The sequence below is a fragment of the Herpailurus yagouaroundi genome, unplaced genomic scaffold (assembly GCF_014898765.1).
Source record: "Herpailurus yagouaroundi ecotype Mexico unplaced genomic scaffold, PumYag 182, whole genome shotgun sequence".
Lineage (NCBI taxonomy): Eukaryota > Metazoa > Chordata > Mammalia > Carnivora > Felidae > Herpailurus > Herpailurus yagouaroundi.
Genome location: NW_024412413.1, coordinates 4711356 through 4733235, shown reverse-complemented (window position 1 = coordinate 4733235; position 21880 = coordinate 4711356). Strand labels below are relative to the sequence as shown.

The window sequence follows — 21880 nt, the reverse complement described above, 5'->3', positions numbered from 1 at the left end:
GTTGCTACCTACGGTCCCCTCTCTGTCCCAGGACCCCATCCAGGATCTCCCGTTGCACTCAGTTGCCGTGCCTCCTTAGCTCCTCTGGGCTGGGCCGGATTTCTCTGGTTTTCTTTGTTTCTGATGGGGACAGTTCTGAGCTTGGGCTGGTCAGGTGTTTCAAAGGATGCCCCTCAGTTAGGATTCCGCCTGATGGTTTGCTCATGGTTAGACTGGGCTATGGGCCTGGGGGAGGAGGACCACAGAGGGGAAGTGTCCCGCCAGCCCATCATATCCAGAGCACGTGTTATCAACGTGACTCAGCACTGTGACGTTGCCCTTGACCACCCGGCTGAGGCATCGGTCGGCCTTCTCCACTGAAAATCCCTTTCCCCGTCCACGCTGTCCTCATTGGCAGGAAGTGGCTGGTCACCACTCACACTTAAGAAGCAGGGAATTGTGCTCCCCGGTGGCCTTTTTTGGCCACGTAGACTAAAAAAAAATTTGTACGTAGTAGAATTTAGCAGTATTTTCTTTTTCAGCGTTTCGGTTTTTGAATCTTAGCTACAGACTCTGAGGTTGTAAACCAAGTTGCTTATGTTTTATTTCAGTATTTGTAATTTCACTGCTTACTTTATTTTATTATGATTTTTTAAGTTTATTTATTTTGAGACAGAGAGAGAGAGAGCAGGGGAGGAGCAGGGGGTGGGGAGAGAGACTCCCAAGCAGGCTCCACCTGTCAGCGGAGAGCCAGCCCAACACGGGGCTTGAACTCACGAACGCTGAGATCATGACTTGAACCGAGATTAAGAGTCAAGACGCTTAAACGACTGAGCCACCCAGATGCCCCTATGATTTTTTCATTTTTTAATCTTCATTTATTTTTGAGAGAGAGAGAGAGACAGAGTGCGAGCGGGGGAGGGACAGAGAGAGAGGGGGACACAGAATCCGAAGCAGGCTCCGGGCTCCGAGCTGTCGGCACAGAGCCCGACGCGGGGCCTGAACCCACGAACCGTGAGGTCATGACCTGAGCCGAAGACGGAGGCTTAACCGACTGAGCCACCCAGGCGCCCCTATGACTTTTTAAGAGGAGGCTCCCCACCCAACGTGGGGCTTGAACTCACAACCCCGAGATCAAGAGTCACAGGCTCTACCGACGGAGGCAGCCAGGCCCCCCTCACTGTTTACATGCAGGTTTATGAGCCGTTGGGAACGTATCCTGGCGTGAAATGCGGATTCCTTTCAGTCCACATGGCTACTACTCACTTGTTCCAATACCATTTATTGAAACTTCCATCTTTCTGCTTTTCACTGGTTTGAGGAGCCACTTGAATCATACGCTAAATGATCACTCGTACCTGTGGTCACTTTCTGGGCCCCCTGTTCCGTTCCTACCTGTTCGTGAGCTCCCGTGGCACCGTGTCCCTACCTTGGCTTTACAGAACTCTGGCGAGATTAGGATCCTTTTCTCTGTGTTCTTCCTGTTCAGGGCTCTCCGGTCCTTCCTGCTTGTTTTTTCCAGGTGAAATTTACAAACCATGAAGGAGCCGGAGGGAGCCCCTTGGCAGCTTTTCTGGGATGATGTCAAGACGATAAATTAACGTAGGGCGGGGCGCCTGGGTGGCTCAGTCGGTGAAGCGCCCCACTTCAGCTCAGGTCATGATCTCGCGGTCTGAGTTCGAGCCCCGTGTCGGGCTCTGTGCCGACAGCTCGGAGCCTGGAACCTGCTTCGGATTCCGTGTCTCCCTCTCTCTCTGACCCTCCCCGAGTCACACCCTGTCTCTCTGTCTCTCTCTAAAAAATAAACATTAAAAAAATTTTTTTTTAATGTTTTTTTTTTTTAACGTTTATTTATTTTTGAGACAGAGAGAGACAGAGCATGAACGGGGGAAGGGCAGAGAGAGAGGGAGATACAGAACTGGAAGCAGGCTCCAGGCTCTGAGCCATCAGCCCAGAGCCCGACGCGGGGCTCGAACTCATGGACCGCGAGATCGTGACCTGAGCTGAAGTCGGACGCTTAACCGACTGAGCCACCCAGGCGCCCCTAAAAATTTTTTAAAAAATTAACGTAGGGCATAATGACAACTTTGTGATACGCAATCTTCCCCCCCAAAACCGTGGTGTGCCTCTCTCTCTGTTCCTCTTCTGCCTTCGGGGGTTTAAACTTACCCTCCAGCGGGGTTTGACTGTTGTCAGCGTGTCTGTCCCTAGATATTTAATCTTTTTGTTGCTACTGTAAATACGGTTATCTGTAAGGCTTCTAACAGGCTGCTCTGTGTTTCTGTTGACGATTATCGATGTTTTGCATTAATACTAAACCCCGCTGCCTCTACAACTTCTGTCTGCAGATTTGTTTTCTTATCATCGATTCTCTTGGGTTTTCCAAACATTCCAAATAGTGACTGTTTACTCTTCCATTTTTTTTACTTCTGTGCTGCTAAAAATAGTTCTCCCCCTCCATCTGTCAGCTTTACGTGATATTCTTTGATTCACTGAAAGTCTCGGCTACGACGGAGACTCCCCCGGAACTCATTCTGCCTCCCACCTTCTCTCACGGCCCCCCCACCCCCGACGCTACGGAGATGAAGCATTTGTACGCGATCGGAGAATGTCCTACTTCAGTTCTGACCTGACATCCTTACCCTTTTCGTTTCACCCCGCGGCTGAGTTTTGGAGCCGCCCGCCCGACGGCTGGTGCCAGAGGGGCCCCGGTCTCCTCTGGGCCGGTGGGGGTCGAGCCAGGCCCACGGAACAGCATCTCCCGAGTCCTTAGCAGATTTAAAACCTATCTGGAGGGGGGCGCCTGGGAGTGGGAGGGGGGGCTCGGTCGGTGAAGCGACCGACTCTTGATTTCGGCTCAGCACGATCTCACGGTTCGTGGGATCGAGCCCCGCGTCGGGCTCCGCGCTGACAACACAGAGCCTGTTTCAGATCCTCTGTCTCCCTCTCTCTGCCCCACTCTCGCTCTCTCAAAAATAAATACACATTGGGGCGCCTGGGTGGCGCAGTCGGTTAAGCGTCCGACTTCAGCCAGGTCACGATCTCGCGGTCCGTGAGTTCGAGCCCCGCGTCAGGCTCTGGGCTGATGGCTCAGAGCCTGGAGCCTGTTTCCGATTCTGTGTCTCCCTCTCTCTCTGCCCCTCCCCCGTTCATGCTCTGTCTCTCTCTGTCCCAAAAATAAATAAACGTTGAAAAAAAAAATTAAAAAAAAAAATAAATAAATACACATTAAAAAAGTAATAAAACCTTCCATGCAGATGGAGGCTTCCAGTTTGAAGGCCAGCTTGGCAGGACATAAAACCCTAGGCTGTTTCTGTCTCTCCTCAGGATCTTGTCGCAAACTCATGAACCGTGAGACCATGACCCGAGCCCTGAGCCGAAGTCGGACGCTCAACCGACTGAGCCATCCAGGCGACCCTTGCTTTGCTGGATTCTGGACTCAGATGCCACTCGGGAAAGCCAAGGCCTGGCTGTTTTCCCTCTAAAGTGACGTGACTGCTTCTGCCCGGACGCCCTCCGGATCCCGCAGGGACCTGCCGGGTCGCGTAGCAGGTGCACACGGCCATCTTCCCCGGTGCCTGGTACCAGGGCCACAGTCCGCGTGATGTGTGCATAAGTCTTCTTTGATTTCAGTCAACTTTTCTTGAAGTATATATTTAAAAAATTTTTTTAAGTTTATTTATTGAGAGAGAGCGAAAGAGAGAGCGCACGAGCAAGCATGTGAACAGGGGAGGGGCAGAGAGAGAGACGGAGAAGGCCAAGCAGGCTCAGCGCAGAACCCCATGGGGGGCTCAATGTGACAAACCGTGAGCTGAGCAGAAACCAAGGGTCGGACGAGCCCCCCAATTCTATTTAAAACACCACGAAGCACCTCCACCCCATGGAAAGGAGGGCCTGTAAATTTTATTCCGGAAGGTGTGGGCTCACGTGAATGCAAGACTTACAACGTGATTAACGTGGCCGTGCACCCTCCGGAAAGGGGATTGTGGGGTCCCCCGGATGCGGCCGACAGCGGTCCAGGCTGTGGTCTGCTGCCACCTGGTTTGAGTGCTGCTTCGGGGCCCTGGGGCTGGCCGCACGGTGGCAGGGACTCTAGGGACCCCCCTCGGTACCCGCACCCGCCTCGCGGGCCCCACCTGAGCGAACACCACCAACGTGGAGGCCAAGCTCCCGCCTCCTGGTGCCCCCCACGCGGCCTCCCCCTGCCGCCACCCCGTCTTCCACGGAAGGTAACTCGAGCCACGGTCACTCGAGGACGGGAAATGGCAGCCAGGTGCCCGCCACGATACAGCCAAACCCCCATCACCGCGGCTGTCGCGGGAAGTGTCTCTTCGTCTGTCTGGCTCCGTAATCCTGGTAGGGCTCCCCGAAGCTGCCACTCCCGTCGTCATATCCTCTCTGCTGGTCTTCGAAGGGATCATTCTTTTCCTTCTTTTTAAAAATATTTTTTCAGATGTCTTTTATTTTTGAGAGAGAGAGAGAGATACAGAGTAGGAGCAGGGGAGGGGCAGAGAGGGAGGCACAGAATCCAAAGCAGGCTCTGCGCTCCAAGCTGTCAGCACAGACACAACGCGGGGCTCGAACTCACGGACCGCGAGATCATGACCCGAGTCCAAGTCAGACGCTTAACCGACTGAGCCACCCAGGCGCCCCCCATACTTTTTTGCAACTCTGTGCTACATCCCTGGTGGCATATTCCAAAGCACTAATTATCTCCGTTCGTCCTGTCTAGTAAGTTTTTTATGAAGTTTATTCGTTTCTTTTGAGAGAGAGAGAGAGAGAGAGAGCATGTGTGAACACTTGGGAGCAGGGGAGGGGCAGAGAGAGAGGGACAGAGAATCTCAAGCAGTCTCCACCCTGTCAACGCAGAGCCTGGCCCGGGGCTTGAACCTACGAACCGTGAGATCATGCCCTGAGCCGAAATCAAGAGTCGGACACTCAGCAGACTGAGCCCCCGAGGCGACCCCGTCCAGTAAGACTCTTAATTTCCACCAATCACCATGTTCTTCATCACCAAGATTTCCAAACGGGTTTTACATTCACCTGATCTTGCTTTAACTTTCATGACATCGTTTGCCCCGTTATTTCTTATTTATTCCAAAAAGGGGCTGTTATTCCCTTTTTTAAAACACAAACTTGCCCGAGTACCCCGTAAACAAACTCGTGTGCAAGTCGTGGCTAGACGATGCCACAAAACGAAGTCCATCTTGAGGAAATTCACGTTCCACGCGTGGACTCTGTCATACTCCGTGGACCGCGTCACGTGTTCCAGAATTCTGTCCAGACTCATCTTGGGCACAGCTCCCCCTTCCTGTTCTGTGTTTCCGTTTTTCTCTGCCTCCCTCCTGCTCGCCCCTCTCCCCCTCCCTCCCCCTCCCTCCCTCCCCCTCCATCCCTCCCTCTCCCTCCACCTCCTGCTCGCCCCTCCCTCCCCCTCCATCCCTCCCCCTTCCTCCACCTCCTGCTCTCCCCTCTCTCCCCCTCCCTCCCTCTCCTGCTTGCCCCTCTCCCCCTCCCTTTCCCTCCCCCTCCATCCCTCCCCTCTCCCGCTCCCTCCCCCTCCCCAGGTGCGGCTGTGGCCTCAGGCTCAGGTTGGCTCCTTTCCTTCTTGAAGAGCCTATGGGACCCACACTGCCAGGTGTGAGCTTCCCCCCCCCTCCCCTGCCCTCCTGGTGGCCCTCACCCGATTCCGGCATTCCGGACCTGCAGCCCGGTGGCCCTAGGCTCCTGCTCACTGCTTGGGCATCTGGGACCCAGCACAGCGGCCTCTCTGTTGTCTCTTCCTGTCACCGGCTAGTCCCCAGGACCTGGCCTTTATTGCCCACCTGCTCGTACCCACAAACGTCTTACATTTTTCCTGAAGCTCTCCCTTCCGGCTTAGCTCTTAAACTCAGGCAAACGACACCCGAAACCGGCCCTCAGGTGATGGCGACTGTCCCGTCAAGACCCGGCCCAGACCTCCAGGCCGTGACAGCCAAGCCCCCACCTCGTGCCTGCGCAGGTGGACCACGGAGTGACGCTGGAATGACGGGCAATCGCCTGAGCCTCAATATGATACCGAAACCTCCCCCCGGAGGAGCCTCAGCCGCGTTTACAGGACACGCACTGGGTGCACTGGCAGCTTTCGTCAAGGCGCCCTGTCTCCCTACGATGACAAGCCTTCCCTGTCTACTCATCCTGACCCTAAACCAAAGGCACCCCCCCCCCCAACCCCGGGCAGTCACTGTCCAGAGCTATTCCAAAGCTGACTTTGTGTGCCAACTCCGCCTGGCGCGCCTGTGACTCCCCACGAAACGAACTCGCGTTGGTCCCATGACGTTCCTACACTTTTTCTGCCGTTGTTGTGGGTCTGCTGCAGGGGGCTACCTCCAAGTCGGAACCCTGAGCCGCCCCGGATCGGTTTCAAGAAGCGGGGGGTGCCTTGGTTATTTCTGAAGTTTAGAAAGATCCTTCTAGCTACTGGGAGGACAGACAGGGAGGAACCCGTCCAGGGGCAGGAACGGGGGCCGTGGTGACCCGGACGGCGTGGGCATCTGTGCGCACGGGTCCCGCCCAGGGAGGTGGCCGCAGTCAGGGCTCATGCGGGGCTGGGGCCCCTGCAGTCCTCGTGCTGCTCTGAAGGCGGCCAGTCTCAGTCAGGTGCTGCCCGAGGCCAGGATGACGGGCGGCACAGGCAAGGCCACAGCTGTGTCCTAAAGGTGGCCGTGGGCCTCGAGACAGGGCCGAGGGGAGAGAGCCTTGGAGTCATTCCGGGTGCCGGTAAACTCGGCGTTCCCTTCCCTTCAGCGGGGCTCCGGGCTACAGGCACCCTGGGCTCGCTCGTGCAGCCCCGGGAGCCTCCATTGCCACCAGCCACCCCGGACGCCAGCCCACTCCTCCGGCGAAGCTTCTGGGGCAGGGGCCGCCCTGGCCTCGGGAGCTCTGGACTCGGGCTCTTGGTGAACGGGCTCAAAGGGCGCCACAGAGCCCCGCATCGGCCGCGCACAACCGCTCCCAGACCCCGTGTTATAAAAAAGAAAGTTTAATAAGGATTTTTACGCCGGGACGTGTTGTAATTGCCAGTTCTATTTAAGTCATTACACGTATTTACGCTAATTATGTAGTTAAATGTAATTATACTAATTGTATAAACGCACAATAACCGGGTGAGATATACTTTGAGGGAACACAGAGAATCCGCCCGGAAAACCTCCAGGAAGGCTGCGGGTCCCCGTGGGAAGACACAGGGGCGCGGGCAGAGGCCGGCCCGGGGCTCACCGCGCACGCAGCAGGTGCGCAAACGTCACGGAGGGACGGAACGGAGGGCCTCCTGAGACAAATCGGGCCCGGGGCCCACAGAGGACAGCCGGTTATCTCAGCCTCAGTGAATGGTCGACTCTGAATCGAAGCTACTCCCAAAAAGCCAATGGGCTTTCTGGACACGCCAAAGGACAATAATGAAGTCACTCTCCCGCTCAAGGATATTCCATGGCTCCCCACTGCCCAAGGAATGAAGTTGCACCACGGCAGCCAGCATGCAGGCCCCCCAGGGTCAGGCTCCAACGTCTCTCCGACCCTGGGTTTAGGGTTTTCTCACGCACACGTGCCACCTGAGGTCCAAGCAGACCCGCTGGCTTTCCTGGGCCTGCTAAATGCCTTCTCACATCCACGAGATTGTGCAAGCAACGTCCTCTGCACAACACGCTGTCCCTCCTGCCTCTGCCCCGCCCCTCCTCTGCAAAGCCTCCCTCAGTCGTTCCGGGTGGAAACACACGCTCCTTCTCCCTGCACCTCCCACTGCTCTGAATGTGAGCTTCTCTGATGGCACCTGACATTTAAAAAAAAATTTTTTTTTATGTTTATTTATTTTTGAGAGAGACAGACAGAGAGCAAGCAGGGGAGGGGCAGAGAGAGAGGGAGACACGGAATCCCAAGCAGGCTCCGAGCTGTCAGCACGGAGCCCGACGTGGGGCTCGAACCCACGAACCGCGAGATCGTGACCTGAGCCAAAGTCGGACGCTTAACCGACGGAGTCACCCAGGCTCCCCGACACTTGACACTTTTTAACCCAAGCTGAAGTCCTGGTGGTCGTGCCGGGAGGAGTGAGTTCCCCCGGGGCCAGGGCTCCAACTGCCCCATCTCCACGTCCCTACCCTCAGCACGGAGCCTGGCACGGAGCAAACTCTAAGACATGTCCGAAGAGTAAGTGAATGAACGGAAGAAAGGCTGACTTCTTTTGATAACGACAGCCCGTTGATTTAAAAGAATCGTAAGGGCTCAGGAAATGACAGATGTCGGCAAGGATGCGGAGGAGGCACCGTTGGTGGGAATGCACGCTGGTGCAGCCGCTCTGGAAAACAGTATGCGGGAGTCCTCAAAAAACTGAAAACAGAATTACCCTACGACCCAGCAATAGCGCTACTGGGAATTTACCCAAAGGACACAAAAGTGCTGATTCGAAGGGGCACATGCACCCCAATGTTTACAGCAGTATTATCAACAACAGCAAAGTATGGGAAGAGCCCCGAGTGTCCATCGACGGATGACTGGATAAAGATGATGTGGTGTAGACGATGTGGTATATACACAGACACCGTGGAATACTACTCAGCGATGGAAAAGAATGAAATCTTACCATTTGCGATGACGTGGGTGGAACTGGACGGTATTACGCTAAGTGAAGTAAGTCAGGCAGAGAAAGACAGATGTCATCTGAGAAACTTACAGAAGACCATGGGGGAAGGGAAGGAAAAATACGATAAAAACAGAGAGGGAGGCAAACCATAAGAGACTCTCAGATACAGAGAACAAACAGGGCTGATGCGGGTAGGGGGTGGGGGGGAGGAGGAGGGGAAAATGGGCGGTGGGCACTGAGGAGGGCACTTGCTGGGGTGAGGACCGCGTAGTGTAAGTGACGAATCGCGGGAATCTCCCCCCAAAGCCAAGAGCACGCTGTGCACACTGCATGTTAGCCAACTTGACAATAAATTATGTAAAGAACAGCAGCAACAAAGAAAGAATCACAAGTTGCTGTAGGAGCCCAGAGGGATCTCTTCTGCCCAGTGAGGTGAGGTGGTCAGGGAAGGCTGCCTGGAGGAGAGGATGTCTGAAGTGAATCTCATCGGACAAACAAATAGGGGAGAAAAGGGGGGTCAGGTGAGGGTAGCCGCATGGAAAAAGGCCCAAAGGGTTGACTTTGGCCCAGGATGGCCGAGGACAGAAGCAGTAACACAAGAATGGTCACCCGCTGTCCCTGAAAGTTAACAAAGAATGACCTTGAATTAGCTGCTGGCCTCTTCCACTCCCTGGTGCAGGTGGCTCTGTGTTAGCCACGGAGAAGGATGCCATTTGTCCCTCCTCCTTCAGGTGGGGGTGGGGGAGGAGGCACTCACGTGCAATTTCTGGAAAGTTCTACAGGAACTTCGGGGAGACATCTGCCTCTCCAGCGCCAGCCTTGGCTGCAGCTGGCTTCTGAGGCATTCAGGGTCTCGCTCTGCCCACCGGAGGGCCGTGCGTGTGCGCCGCCCGGAGCAGCCCCGTCCCCTGGACTGAGCAGACCCCGACCCGCGGGATCTTCCCAAGGACGCTGCCAGGAACGCTCACCACCCGCATTACAGACAGAGACACAGACGGGACCTGCCCCCGGTCACACTTCTAGGAAGCTGGCGGCAGGAAATGCAAAGCCAGGCGCCTGCTTCTAGAATCTGTGCGAACGTCCGCCCCACAGCGCCACTCCGCGAGCCCATCTGCGAGACGCAAGGCCGAGGCCCAACCCCAGGGAGCTTCTGTTGTCCCTGCCTCCTGCACCGCGCCCTGCCCGACCCCGGCCACCCTACCTCGGGGTTCTCCTGGCTCGGGGGCCGGTCTTCCTTCTTCTTTTTGGTGGCCTGAGCTCCCTGAGATGGCTCCTCCGTGGGCGGCCGCGTCTCTGCCGTGCTCTCGGGCTGCGTCTGCACTTGAGGCTGGATGATGATGACCTGGAAGTGGCGGGGGAGGGGTGAGGGGTGAGGGGGGAGAACTGGGGAGGGAGAGGGGCCTTGGAAGGCGGGATCACGGCGGCGGAGGAGGCTCTCGGGCCCAGGGGGCGCCTGCCCCCAGGGTGTGCGCCTCCAGCCTGCCCTCCACACCGGGAGGAGGGTCTGCGTGAGGCCGGGCCTGGTTTAGGAACCAGTAGGGCCTGGGTTCAGGCCTCCGCTGGCATGTCGCATGTTGCGGCTGTGTGGCCTCGGGGCGGTCACTTTGCTTCTCTGAGCCTCAGCTTCCTCGCAATAAACACCCACCTCCAGGGAGGCGGTGGAGACCCGGGCAGCAGAGACTCAAGAAAGGTTGGTTTCTTTACCCCTACCTCAAACGCAGGTAAACGGAGGCCAGGAGGGCTCAGATTTGCCGCCTGAGGTCATCAGGGGTCTATCTGTCTGCAGGGCCCAGCCTGCCCACTCCCCAGCATGCCCCTGGGCCCCCGGGCCACTGTGTCTGAGGCTCTCACATCTGGCCTCAGCGGGGTGGGGGCGAGAAGGGGGAGGTAGACTCCAGACCCAGCTCAGTATCGCCCAGAGCGGCCCCACTCCAGCCAGCTTCCATCAGGGTTCAGGGTAACCGTGTGGTTTGATCAAAGGGTCTGCGGCTGAAAAGTCAGAAAGAGATTCGTGCAGCCCAGCCTCTCCCTCCCTCCATCTGTGGCTCAACTATTTTATTAATTGTTTTGGGCAGGGAACTGGCAAAGGATCGCTATCTTGCACGGATCCGAGGGAAGGAAATCACCAGGAGCAGCCAGCCAGGGTCTGACCCAAGCCAGGAAGAACCTGAACTTGTATTTCTCCCCCTGAGAACATGACTGTCTCGTGAATTTGGAGCTCCTGAGCACGAAGAGAAAACGCATTCTGTTTTTCGGCTGGCTCGAGGAGAGGTTCTTTGTTCTCCTTTGTATCACAATTTTAAAACCCCAGAATTCTCGGGATGGGAAAAAAAAAAAAAGGTCCCTCTTTATATTCGTGGGAAGAAAAACGTTAAGATCCCCAGTAGAAAACAGGGCAAAAAATATCCTCAAGCGAGTCACGTTGAAGGAGACAGGATTCTTGAAAAGTATAAGAGGAAACATTCGAGCTTCCTAACAACCAAAGGAATTCAACTTTGAACAGCGAGCATCTGTTCGCACCGATTAAACAGCAAAAAGCGTTTAAAGTGGCAACACGGAATGCTGCTGAGGTTGCAGTGAAAAGGGCACTCATCCCACAAACGCCTGCTGAGCTCCCCCCTCGTGACCGGCCGTGGTCCTGAGGGCCACGTCTCCCCCACCTGACCACGGCTTGTCCTAACCGAGGATCCCCCGGGCTACCGTCCGCGGGTGGCAGGGCCCAGAATGACAATACTCCCAGAAATACACCGTGTGCAGCCACGTAAAGGAGCAGGAAAGCGGGCCGCCAGCTCCCAGGCTGGGAATTAGGAGGGACGCTGGCCATCAGCAAGACAGGGGCCTTGTGGCAGATCCCGAACTGGGGACAGAGGACAAGGGGCCACCGAGAAGAAGCGGTGCCTTTCACGCAGCCCCAGAGGCCTCGAGCCGCACAAGCACCAAGGAGTTCGGAGAGGGACACAGAGAGGATCTGAGTTTCGGTTTGCAATCTTGCCAAGACATCACGGGTTTTCCTTCCGGGCACCTGGTGTCCCCGAAGGTCCTTGGGTACCCAACGACACCGGCCAGAGACCCATCGTCACCAGCTCCGGCCTCCTCCGGGCACAGACCTCACTGCCCAGTTAATGACTCCCGTGAATGAAGTCGCTCATTCACTGCCCAATCATCGTTTTTCCACAGATACAGATGCATTCGGCCATGCGTTTCGGCCACACACCCGCCCGTCCGTGCCGCCCCGTTCACGTGTGGAGCCGTTCCCCTTCGTGCCTCGTTCCCACCACCATCCCTTCCGCCACCGACTCCCTCCCTCCCTCGCTGGGTCGTTCCTTCGTGCCCCAGGCGCTCGAGCACTGACCCCTCTCCTGACGGCTCATTCGCGCCTCTGTTCACGCCCGCTTGGTTCACCGGGCCCTCGGGTGGTCACTCCAGCAGCCACCCGCCCATGGGCCTCCCGCGCCTGCGGGCACAACACACCCACCTTCTTGTCGGCACTGATGAGGAGGGGCTGGACCATGACGCTGTCGCTGACCACAGACACGGCGGTGCTGGGGGCGATGGCGGTGGCATTGCTGGGGGCGGTGGAGATGATGGCGTAGGCCACCCCGGCGCCGCTCAGGGGGGAGGTGATGGCCGAGGACTCGGCGAGGGCCTGGGGCTGGCTGCTGGGCGTTGGCACATGGCTCACGGTGTTGTTGGCGGTGGGGAGGGCCGGGCTGGGGTTCTTGACGCTGACCACGGTGGCCTTCTGGAACGTGGGGGGCTGCTTGGGGGGCCGGTCCCGGCCTGGGGTGACGGGGAGGCTGTCTGGAATCAGAGTCTTTGGCCTAACCTGGGGAGGGAGGGAAGGACAGTCGCACGGTGGGGCAGACACACGGGCAGGCGGGGTGACGACAGACGCGGAGGAGGGGCGGGCCCCGAACACAGCCGGGACTCGGGAAGGGAGGGGCCCGGGCACGGACGCGGCCGGGCTCAGAGGCCTCCCGGGTGAGAGGCGAGGGGACAGCAGTGGAGAGGCCGCGGGGCCCAGCTCCGGACCCAAGCCCCTTCCGGCTCAACCCAAAACGGTGACGAGCAGGAGGGCGATGGGAAAGCTGCACGTGGGCCAGTCGGGTGCCCTCTGGCTCCAGCCGCAAAGCCGCGAGCTCTCCCGGAAGACAGAAGTCCACACGGCGCTGTCATTGCGGGGGGGGGGGGGAGGGGGACTGGGAGGGGCCACCGGGGGCTCCCGGCCCCGCTCAGTCTGCTTCGTGATCGGGGTGGGGGCTGCCGCCGTGTCCCCTGCGGAAGCCACCGGGCCGGGAGCCACATCGCGCTCTGCAAGGCCCACGCACGCGGAGTGAAAGCAGGTGCAGGCAGCCACGACGTGGTTCCGGCCAGCGCTCTGGACGGCTCGTCCGGGGCCAGCCCTGCCCCTCCGGGACCCGTGTGGTGCCGGACACGCGCCTCATCCGTGCGCTGGGGGTGGGGAGAAGGCACAAGGTGTGCGTCCTGTCAGCTGTCGCCAGCTCCCCTGCTTTCCTGTGACCAGAAACGAGCCTCACGCCAACCCCGTGACATCTGCCCTAGGGCCACCTTCTTAGGGACAAGGAGGCGGAAGAGGGCCTGCCTTGTCTTACCTTACCGGCCCCCCCCCCCCCCCCGTGACAGCGTTGTGAAGCAGGTACGTTGGCCTATCCTACAGATGAGCAAATGGAGGCCTGGAGAGGAAGGGGCTTCCCCAGGGAGAAGAACAAGGCTCCAGCCGTCGTTAGGGCAGAGGGACGTGCACGCGGGACCTCCACGAGCCTGCCAGGTGTTGGCGTGGGCTGGTGGCGGGCTGGGTTGGCTCCACCCATGCCCTCGTGGAGGGAGGGGTTCGGGGTGGCTCCCACAGGGCTCCGGGACCTTGAGCAGGTCACCTCGGTGCGGCGTGCCCCTCAGTCAAGCTGGCGTCTCGTCCACCTGCTCCTCGCCAGGGCCCGCCAGGGAGCTGGCCTCCCTTCTAGTGCCCTGCCCTTCCCCCGCCAGCTGGGCCCTCCTGCCATCGGGGCACTCCCCTAGGCGCGTGATCCTGTCCTGCTGCATCCTTGGCACACGGGGTCAGGATCAGAGCCTGGCACAAACACCGATTCCGAACGTGAGAACCTCGGGAAGTTTCCTTCTTCTGGTCCTCGCCCGCCTTGGGCCAGCCTGGGGACCCGCCGTCCTCTTGGGGTGGGGGGTGGACCGGGTGGGCGGCGGTTGGGGCTGGGGGCGGGGGGCCTCCCAGCTGCGATGTCCGTTCAGGTCAAGTGAGGCCGTTCTGGGCCGCCGGTTCCTCCCAGGTCACTCCGAGTTTGGTCCACACTGGCCAACTCACAACACATAATCCCAACTCCAGACGGGGGGGCGAGCCGTGCCCAGGCTGCAGGGGCTGGGCCTCCAAGCCCGAGAACACGGATGCGGGGGACCCCAGAGCTCATGACTTGCGGGAGCCGTCCTCCCCTCTGGGGCCAGCAGCCCTGGCGGGCCACCGGGCACACAACACTCGCTCAACACAGCCGAGCACCGGTGAACCGCTAGCCTGCACCTGCTCCGTACCAGGACGCCTCTGTGCCGTCCGATTCATCCCCCCGGCCACCAAGGAGCCACCTGCACCAGCCCCTTTGCAGCACAGGAGATTCGGTCCAGGAGGGTCGAGAGGCCAGGCGACTTGTCCAAAGTGCGGAGCCCAGGCACGGACTAGCCGAGCACCTCGCTGCCTCCCCGAATGAATCATCTTGGGCAGAGTTTCTAGCGCTGCTTTAACTGTGACCTCGCGACCCGGTCCCGACGCAAGGGATTCGAGAAACAATGCCTTTGGTGCATCTTGCTACGTTCTGTCCTATTCTAGTCCAGCCTCGTTGATTCCGTGAAAACAGAAAAAGTCCTGGTCACGACCCACTAAAAGGATTCTGCAATTCCTCACTGTCGACACTGCGTCTACTCGGAACGTCCGTCTCCTCCTCTCACAGGCAGGAGAGGCAGGGGAGGGAAGGGACGGGAGCACGTCCTCGGCGCCAGAGGGGCTGGGGACAGACAGACTCTCCGGGGCCCACCTGCGAGCTGCTTACCTGAGGTAGCACGGCCGCTCCTTGTCCGGCCAACCTCTGCAAGGAGCTGACCTGAGGACCCGTGACAGGCACTGCAGTGATGGCTCCCAAAGCCTGCAAGACAGGAGGGGGCGCTGAGCCAGGACCACGGGGACACGGCGCTGAGACCACGAGGCCCACCCGGCGGGTGCGTGGCTCCCGCCGGGCTGGCCGAGCAGGGGGCAGCAAACCCCGCCCTTCCCTTCCTTCATCAGGACTTTACGATCACCGAGGTAACTTGATCATGTAAGAAATTCTGGAAACTAGGAGCGCCTGGGTGGCTCAGTCGGTTAAATGTCCGACTTCGGCTCAGGTCACGATCTCGCGGTTCGTGAGTTCAAGCCCCGCGTCAGGCTCTGTGCTGACGGCTCGGAGCCTGGAGCCTGGTTCACATTCTGTGTCTCCCTCTCTCTCTGACCCTCCCCCGTTCATGCTCTGTCTCTGTCTCTCTCTCAAAAATAAATAAACGTTAAAAAAAAATTAAAAAAAAAAAAAAAAAGAAAAGAAATTCTGGAAACTAGAGCGAGAAAGGACAGCATCATCCAGAAAATAATTAGCCCTGAGGCACCTCAGCTTTTTCCCTTTTTTAATGTTACTTATTTATTTTGAGAGAGAGAGAGAGAGAGAGAGAGAGAGAGAGAGGGAGGGGCAGAGAGAGAGCTAGAGAGAGAGAGAAAATCCCAAACAGGCTCCCAGCTGTCAGCACATAGCCCGACACGGGGCTCGACCCCACGACCCTGGGATCATGACCCGAGCTGAAATTAAGTGTCAGATGCTTAACCGTCTGCAACACCCAGGTGCCTCGACTTCTTAATCATTTATTTATTTATTTATTTATTTATTTATTTATTATCTACTTATTTTGGGGGGGGCAAGTGAGCGTGGGGCAGAGAGGGGGAGAGAGAGAGAGAAGAAGGCTGGAGCTCACCCAATGTGAGGCCCCAACTTATTTATTTATTTTGGGGGCGGGGGATGCAAGTGCGTGAGGGGCAAAGAGAAAAGGAGAGAGAGAGAGAGAGAGAGAGAGAGAATCCCACAGCGGGGGCACAGAGGGAGAGAAAGGGAGGGAGAGAGAAGCAGGTCTCACCCGAAGCAGGGCTCGTGCTCACCCGACTGGGGGCTGGAACTCATGCACCTGAGCCAAAGTCTGAGGTTTAACCGACCGAGCCACCCACACCCCCCCCAACTTGCTTTTTTAAAAGTAAGGTTTTTCACATGGATACCTGTACACTAAAAACCAAGAAAAATGAACTTGAATCCATACGTGGCGCAATATTTTAAAAACCAGAGCAAAATGAAGCAGAGCCTAAATGTAAAGCCTAGAAATACAAAGCATCTAGAAAAAAAACCGCAGGAGAAAATCTTTGGGACCCTCGGGTAGGCAAAGAGTCATACGTTTAACACCAAAAGCATGATCCATATGAGAATGAATTAGTAAACTGGGCTACGAAAAGAATTTAAGAACTCCTGAAGCTTACCTGTGAAGAGAGTAGAAAGCCCCAGACTGGGAAAAACACACTTAAAAGTTGGCTGATAAAAGACTGGTGTCCAGACTTCGACTAACTCTTGAGGGGCGCCTGGGTGGCTCGGTCAGTTGAGCGTCTGACTTCAGCTCAGGTCACGATCTCCCGGTTCGTGGGTTCGAGCCCCGTGTCGGGCTCTGTGCTGACAGATCAGAGCCTGGAGCTGCTTCGGATTCTGTGTCTCCCTCTCTCCCTCTCTCTCTCTCCCTCCCCCCTCCCCGGCTCACTCTGTCTCCGAAGAATAAACAAACATTAAAAAAACCCAAAAAACTCTGGAAACACGCTAATCCGAAAACGTGATGAAAACAATGAACACAAGATCCGAACGGATACTTCACTAAAGACGCGCGGACGGCAAACGAGCCCCCAAGAAGATGCTAGACAGCGTCGGTCATTCGGGAGGTGCTCACTAAAGCCCCAATGAGGCACTCCTCCCGCCTCCTCGGGGACGGACCAGATCGGGACGTGGTGGTGACAGACAGCAGCTGACCCACGGCTCCTGGGAACGTAAGAGGGCACAGTGACCCCAGAAAACAGTCTGCCCGTTTCTCAAAAAGTTAAACACACGTTTACTGCTACGGACTGAATGTGCGTGTCCCCCCAAAATCACATGTTGGGAGTCCAGGCTCTCGATGTGGGGGTGTCAGGAGGTGGGGACTGTGGGAAGTGTTCAGTCAGGAGGGTGGAGCCTTATGAACTCGGTGGGATTAGCGTCGTGTAAAAAGAGCCCCAGAGAGACCGCTAGCCCCTTACCCCATGCGAGCTCTCAGCGAGAAGAGGGCACCCGAACACAGAGGCGCCCCGATCTGGGACTTCCAGACGTCCCGTTTGGGAACGGCCTAAATGCCACCAGACCCGCAGCTGAACAACCTGTGCTGTCTGCACCCAACGGGGCATCGCTCGGCCATCAAAAGGAATGAGCAACTCGTACACGCGGCCGGGACGAACCTCCAAACGTTGGCTGAATGAAGGAGCCGGGCGCCCCCGCCAAAGAGGAAAAGAGGACGTGTCGTACGATGCCATTTATGTAAGATTCCAGAAAGAGCAAACCAATCTCCAAAACGAAGAAGCAGGTCAGATCACGCGGAGATGGGGGGATGGGAGGAAGGGATCACAAAACGCACCGGGAAACGCTTCCAGGTTGTGGGCGGGTTTCTGGTGCTGGTTTCATCTGTCCCCAAATGACACAGCGGAGGGTCTCAGGCCCCACAAGCCCCAGCGCAGCTTCTCCTGACGGAGGGCCGGCTCCTCCCTCCTCTGGAATAGGTCACCTGCCCCAAGTGGGTTCAGGTCGTCCAAGCCGGCTGCCCGCCTCTCGGTGGGGAGCCGCACCCTGCACATTTAACCGGAAATCCACCGTGGACATTGGCCGGAACAGGGCTGGACGCACAACACAGCCAGCATGAAAAACACACGCGGTCTCTTCTCGGGGACGCGTCTCAACCCGTAATGCCGTCTCAGGTCTCTGGCCAGAACAGCTTGGGGAGCAGTGCTAAAATAACGCCCCAGGCGCCCCCCCCAACACCCACATTTTAAGAGTCTGCCCTGCCTTCTGCAAAGGGATGAGTGTGGAAGGTTCTGCCCTCCCCGGCCCAGCCCTGCTGGCGATCCGCACCACCTGTGGGGCCTGCCTCCAGCCGGATATGACCCCCCCACCCCGACCACCCCCATCCGCCCCGCTCCGGCCCAGGCGTGCACAGGTGGAGGCAGGCACGGTGCCCCATCTGATTAGCAAGCTCCCGGGTGATTCTGCCAACCTGGGGACCACAAGCCAAGAGGAAACCGCCCTGTCCCTCTAGCAGGTTCTGCATCAGAGACCCCCACGGGCACCTGGTGTCATCAGGGAGCGAAGCTGTGTGGCCCCCTGGGAGCAGGGATTCCTGCACAGACGGGAGCCGACCGGAAGATCCTGAGGCCGCACAACTTCTGGGCAAATGCACGCCCAGCACCTACAGGAGCCAGGGAACAAGGGGCCAGCCTACTTCCCCTGGGAATCCCCTTCTGGCTAAGACGCCCCCAGACAAGCCCCCGGATGCCACCAGCTCGCAGAACGAACAGCAGTCACCCCCTGGCTCCACCAGCTAAAACCCTGCCTGACTGCAGCCCAGCCCCACGGCGGCCGCTGCCTGGGGCTCGCTCGGGGTGCCTGACCGGGCTTTAAGGAGCACCTCGCAGGGTGTCGGGGTCCCTCTGTGCCGGGGCATCAAGAGGAGACCCAGAGACGGGACCACTCCCGGGTCAAAGCCTGAAGTCCTGGGCTCTTAGGAGAAGTTTGCTACAAACGGGGCTGCTGAGCCGGGTCCCTCCACCTCGCGCTTCTGGGAACGCTGGGTCGCCTCCCAGGACACCAAAGTCACCTGCCACGAGCGTCCACTCCCCGTCTGCGCGGGGCCGGCTTCTGGGCACCCTGCAAGCCTCATCTGTTTGCTCCTTTTCTAAGTTCCGCCCCCAGAGTGCGTTCTTCCATGTCCTTATGAAGCTTTAATTAACAAGCTGAAAAGACATTTTATCTGGCAGGGGCTGACCTTTCTGCTCCACGTCGGAATTTATCGGTACCAGCAGAAACAATCATCTCAGCGGCTATGTCACGAGCACTGGATAGTTTATAGCCACACTTTCGTCAGGATAAATGAGCTCTTTAGGACTACATTTACAGCTCTAAGCATCTTAATAGGGAAAAAAAGGGCCATAAAAGTCAAAGATAACTTCACATTTGTCCTGCATCGGCGGAGTCCCTGGGGCAGCCCGGCTCTGACAGCAGCTGCGTGGGGCCCCCCAGCTCTCGGGGCCCAGTCCCCCCATCTGCCACAGGAACAGAGCCTGCTGCACAGGGCGCGGGCGGGTTGGAGGCAGCGGGCGCCGTGGGGCCGGCTCGCACGGTGAGCGCTGGGCAAAGGGGGAGGGTCGGAGCCGGCCAGCCTGCCGGGAACGGGGGAGGGACGGGACTCGTGGCATCAGCCTGACCAGGTACCCGCGCCGGAGTGGCCCCTGTCTTGTTGGGCAAACCGGGGCACCCCCTGACTCTCAGATGGGGTGTACGGACTTGCCTCTCCCTGCCCCCCAAATCAGAGTAAAATACCCTGGTGCCCAGCAGCGCGAGGAAGAAGAAAAGAAAACCAGACCCACCACCTCTCGGGCTTCCCGCCTGTGTTCCCATCCACCGTGTTTCCTTCTGTGCCCAAGTGCAGACACCAGAGCCTGCTGGGTTTTCAGTAAACCCCCAGCCAGGGCGAGCCACGGGACCAGGCCACGGGGCCACGCCCCTGCCGGGTGGAGGTGCTTTCATCCCGACTTGCTACTCGTGCACTGCGGTGGCCAAGGTTTTTCCCCGTCGTGGCCTCCCTAGACCTCCGGGCACTGCCAGACGCCCCCCGCCCACAGTGACCCCCTTCTCTCCCTCATTCGTTCAGCAAACGTCCCGGAGCACCCACGGGGTATCTGGCTGGCAACGGGGTCCGTGAGCCTCACCGCGGCTGCTCCCACCCCAGCCTCTGACCCGAGGGACCAGAGCCGGTCTCTGCTCCCCCGCGGGGCGGGACAGGAGGGCCCCTCCGGCAAGGCGGGGCGGGGCGGGGCTGAAGCCCCTCTCCGTGTGGAGTCCAGCCCAGGTCCTGGCCGGAGCGGGTGTCTGACAGATGTCGTCAAACCAGGAGGGCCTCGGGGAGCGGCCGAGGCATGGGGGGCTCTTTCTGCACGCCTGCACGCACGGCCACCAGGGTCCACCATCAGATGGGCCTGCCCTCTGCCACCTGCACAGGCGGCAGGCCACGGCCAGCTTCACCCCTGCCTGAGCCTGCTCTCCACACCCACGCAGACCGTGACCTCTGGGCGCTGACCCCAGACCTCACAGGGCTGTCCTCTCGGCGGAACCCAGGGGGTCCTGAGGTGGCCCCGTCCAGGTCACGTGGGTAGACGTGTTCCTGAAGCAACCCAGCCGTGAGCACTGGCCAACCTCTAGGACCGGACAGAACGACTCCCACGCAGGACCTCGAGCCAGGGCCTGCCCTGCCCCGCCAGCTTCCGGCCTGTCTGACCCCGAAGGTCAGACCCTGACGCTCAACGATGGGAAGAGTGACCGTCATACCTCCCACCACATCCGGGGACCGTCCTCGGGCAGGCGTGTGCCTGCGCCTTCCACACGGCCCACCGGCAAAGGCCTTGCACGCGGACAGCAGGAAGGGACCCCAGCGGCCACCAGAACTGGCGGAGAGGGCAATCACGGGAAGGCTCCATCAGCGTGCAGGGCCTCGGTGGCCGTCTGCCTCTCCTGCCCAGGCTGTGGCCCCCGGGACAGGCCGCGAGTCAGTGGGACCCAGTCATCCAGACCCTCCCCTTTCCTCTCCTTGGTGCAGGGGGCAGGCATGGGGTCACAGTGAGCCCCTCCCCCGGGTCACGTTACGGACAGGATGGACAGGGAGGAGGAGGGAGATCCAGTGTGAGCCCTGGCTGGTGTGTGTGTGTGTGTGGGGGGGGGGGGGGGGTTGTGTACCCGTGGCGTGGCCAGTGGCCAGAGCGGAAGGTGGCCCTTAAGGACCTTGGAATTCATACAGGAGCAGCGGCCTCACAGAAGGAGGCCGCATCATACAGAGACAAATGTTTCTGTAAGCGCACACCTGTCCCTCCCTTACTTGACCGTACGTGTTCCATATGAGGTGACAGGCCCAGAGGGGGCGGTCTTGCTGGGCCCCGGGACAGTGAGTGGCAGAGCCGCGACCTGCCCTCCGCCCTTGGTGGCGGGGCTCCGGCCAGCACTGTGGACACAGGAGCCGGGTTGCCCCGGAGGAACCCGCCTCTCCCCGCAACTTCCACTAACCTCGCCTGGGAGGGTGCCGTCCGGCAGGGGACGCGGAGTGCCGAGCGCAGCTTTGAGGACAGCAGGGAAGCGTGCGGCCCTGCTTCTCGGGCCTCTCCAGTGGCTGGGACGGGCAGAGCCGGGGGCGACAACAGTGGGGCAGCAGCCCCGGGCACCCCAGGACCACCCAGCAGCCCCAGGGAAGGTGGCCTCGGTTCGCATCCCTCCACTCGAGCCGCGCGGCTGTGTGGCTTCTGGAGCTCTGAGGTCCCTTGCCTTCTCAGAGGCTGGCTGGGACGCGGGCCAAACGCAAGTGAGCCCCAACACCAGTAAGTGCCGATAAACAGGACTCTAACACAAGCACCACTTTGGCTGTCGTGCGAAACCGGTTTGTGGCTCGCAGGTGAACCCTGGCCGCCGGGGACAGGCCCTGGGCTCACTCCGCGTGCGGCCGGCGTGCTCCCCGCTCAGCCCGGCCACCACCGCCCACCCGGCCCGGGGCCCCCACGCCGGCTCCCGCTAACCCGAGCCCGTCCACGCGGGGCCACCGGGGGCCACTGGAGGTTCGTGCGAAAGCCCAGGGAAACACGCACCTGCTTTTGCTCCCGCCGCCGTGTCCCGGACACAAAGCCTGTGTCCACCACGCCCGTGTCCCTACCGGGGGGGGGGGGGGCTCGGCCGACCGGCAGACACATTCATTCCCATCGCCGGGAATGGGACAAGCGTCCCTCCCACCTGGCCCAGAGCTGCTGGCGCCTGGGTCCTTCCAGTGGCTCCTCCCGTCACGAATGTGCGTCAAGGACCAAGGCGGCATCGAGACAAGGAAGAGAAGGAGAGGCCGGCGTGGGGACGACGGCCACGGGGTTGCCCGACAGAGTGAACACAG

The 21880-nt window shown here is 59.1% G+C and overlaps 1 protein-coding gene across 1 annotated transcript in view; it reads right to left on the bottom strand.

Moving 5' to 3' along the window:
* PHF21B (PHD finger protein 21B) overlaps nucleotides 1–21880 on the bottom strand; it is a 116881-nt gene that overhangs the window by 8850 nt on the left and 86151 nt on the right. The window contains exons 4-6 of the mRNA XM_040491815.1: nucleotides 14662–14754; nucleotides 12069–12419; nucleotides 9795–9935 (exon numbers count right to left, since the gene is read on the bottom strand). Coding sequence (XP_040347749.1) covers nucleotides 9795–9935; nucleotides 12069–12419; nucleotides 14662–14754 — 585 coding nt within the window. The remainder of the gene's footprint in view (nucleotides 1–9794; nucleotides 9936–12068; nucleotides 12420–14661; nucleotides 14755–21880) is intronic.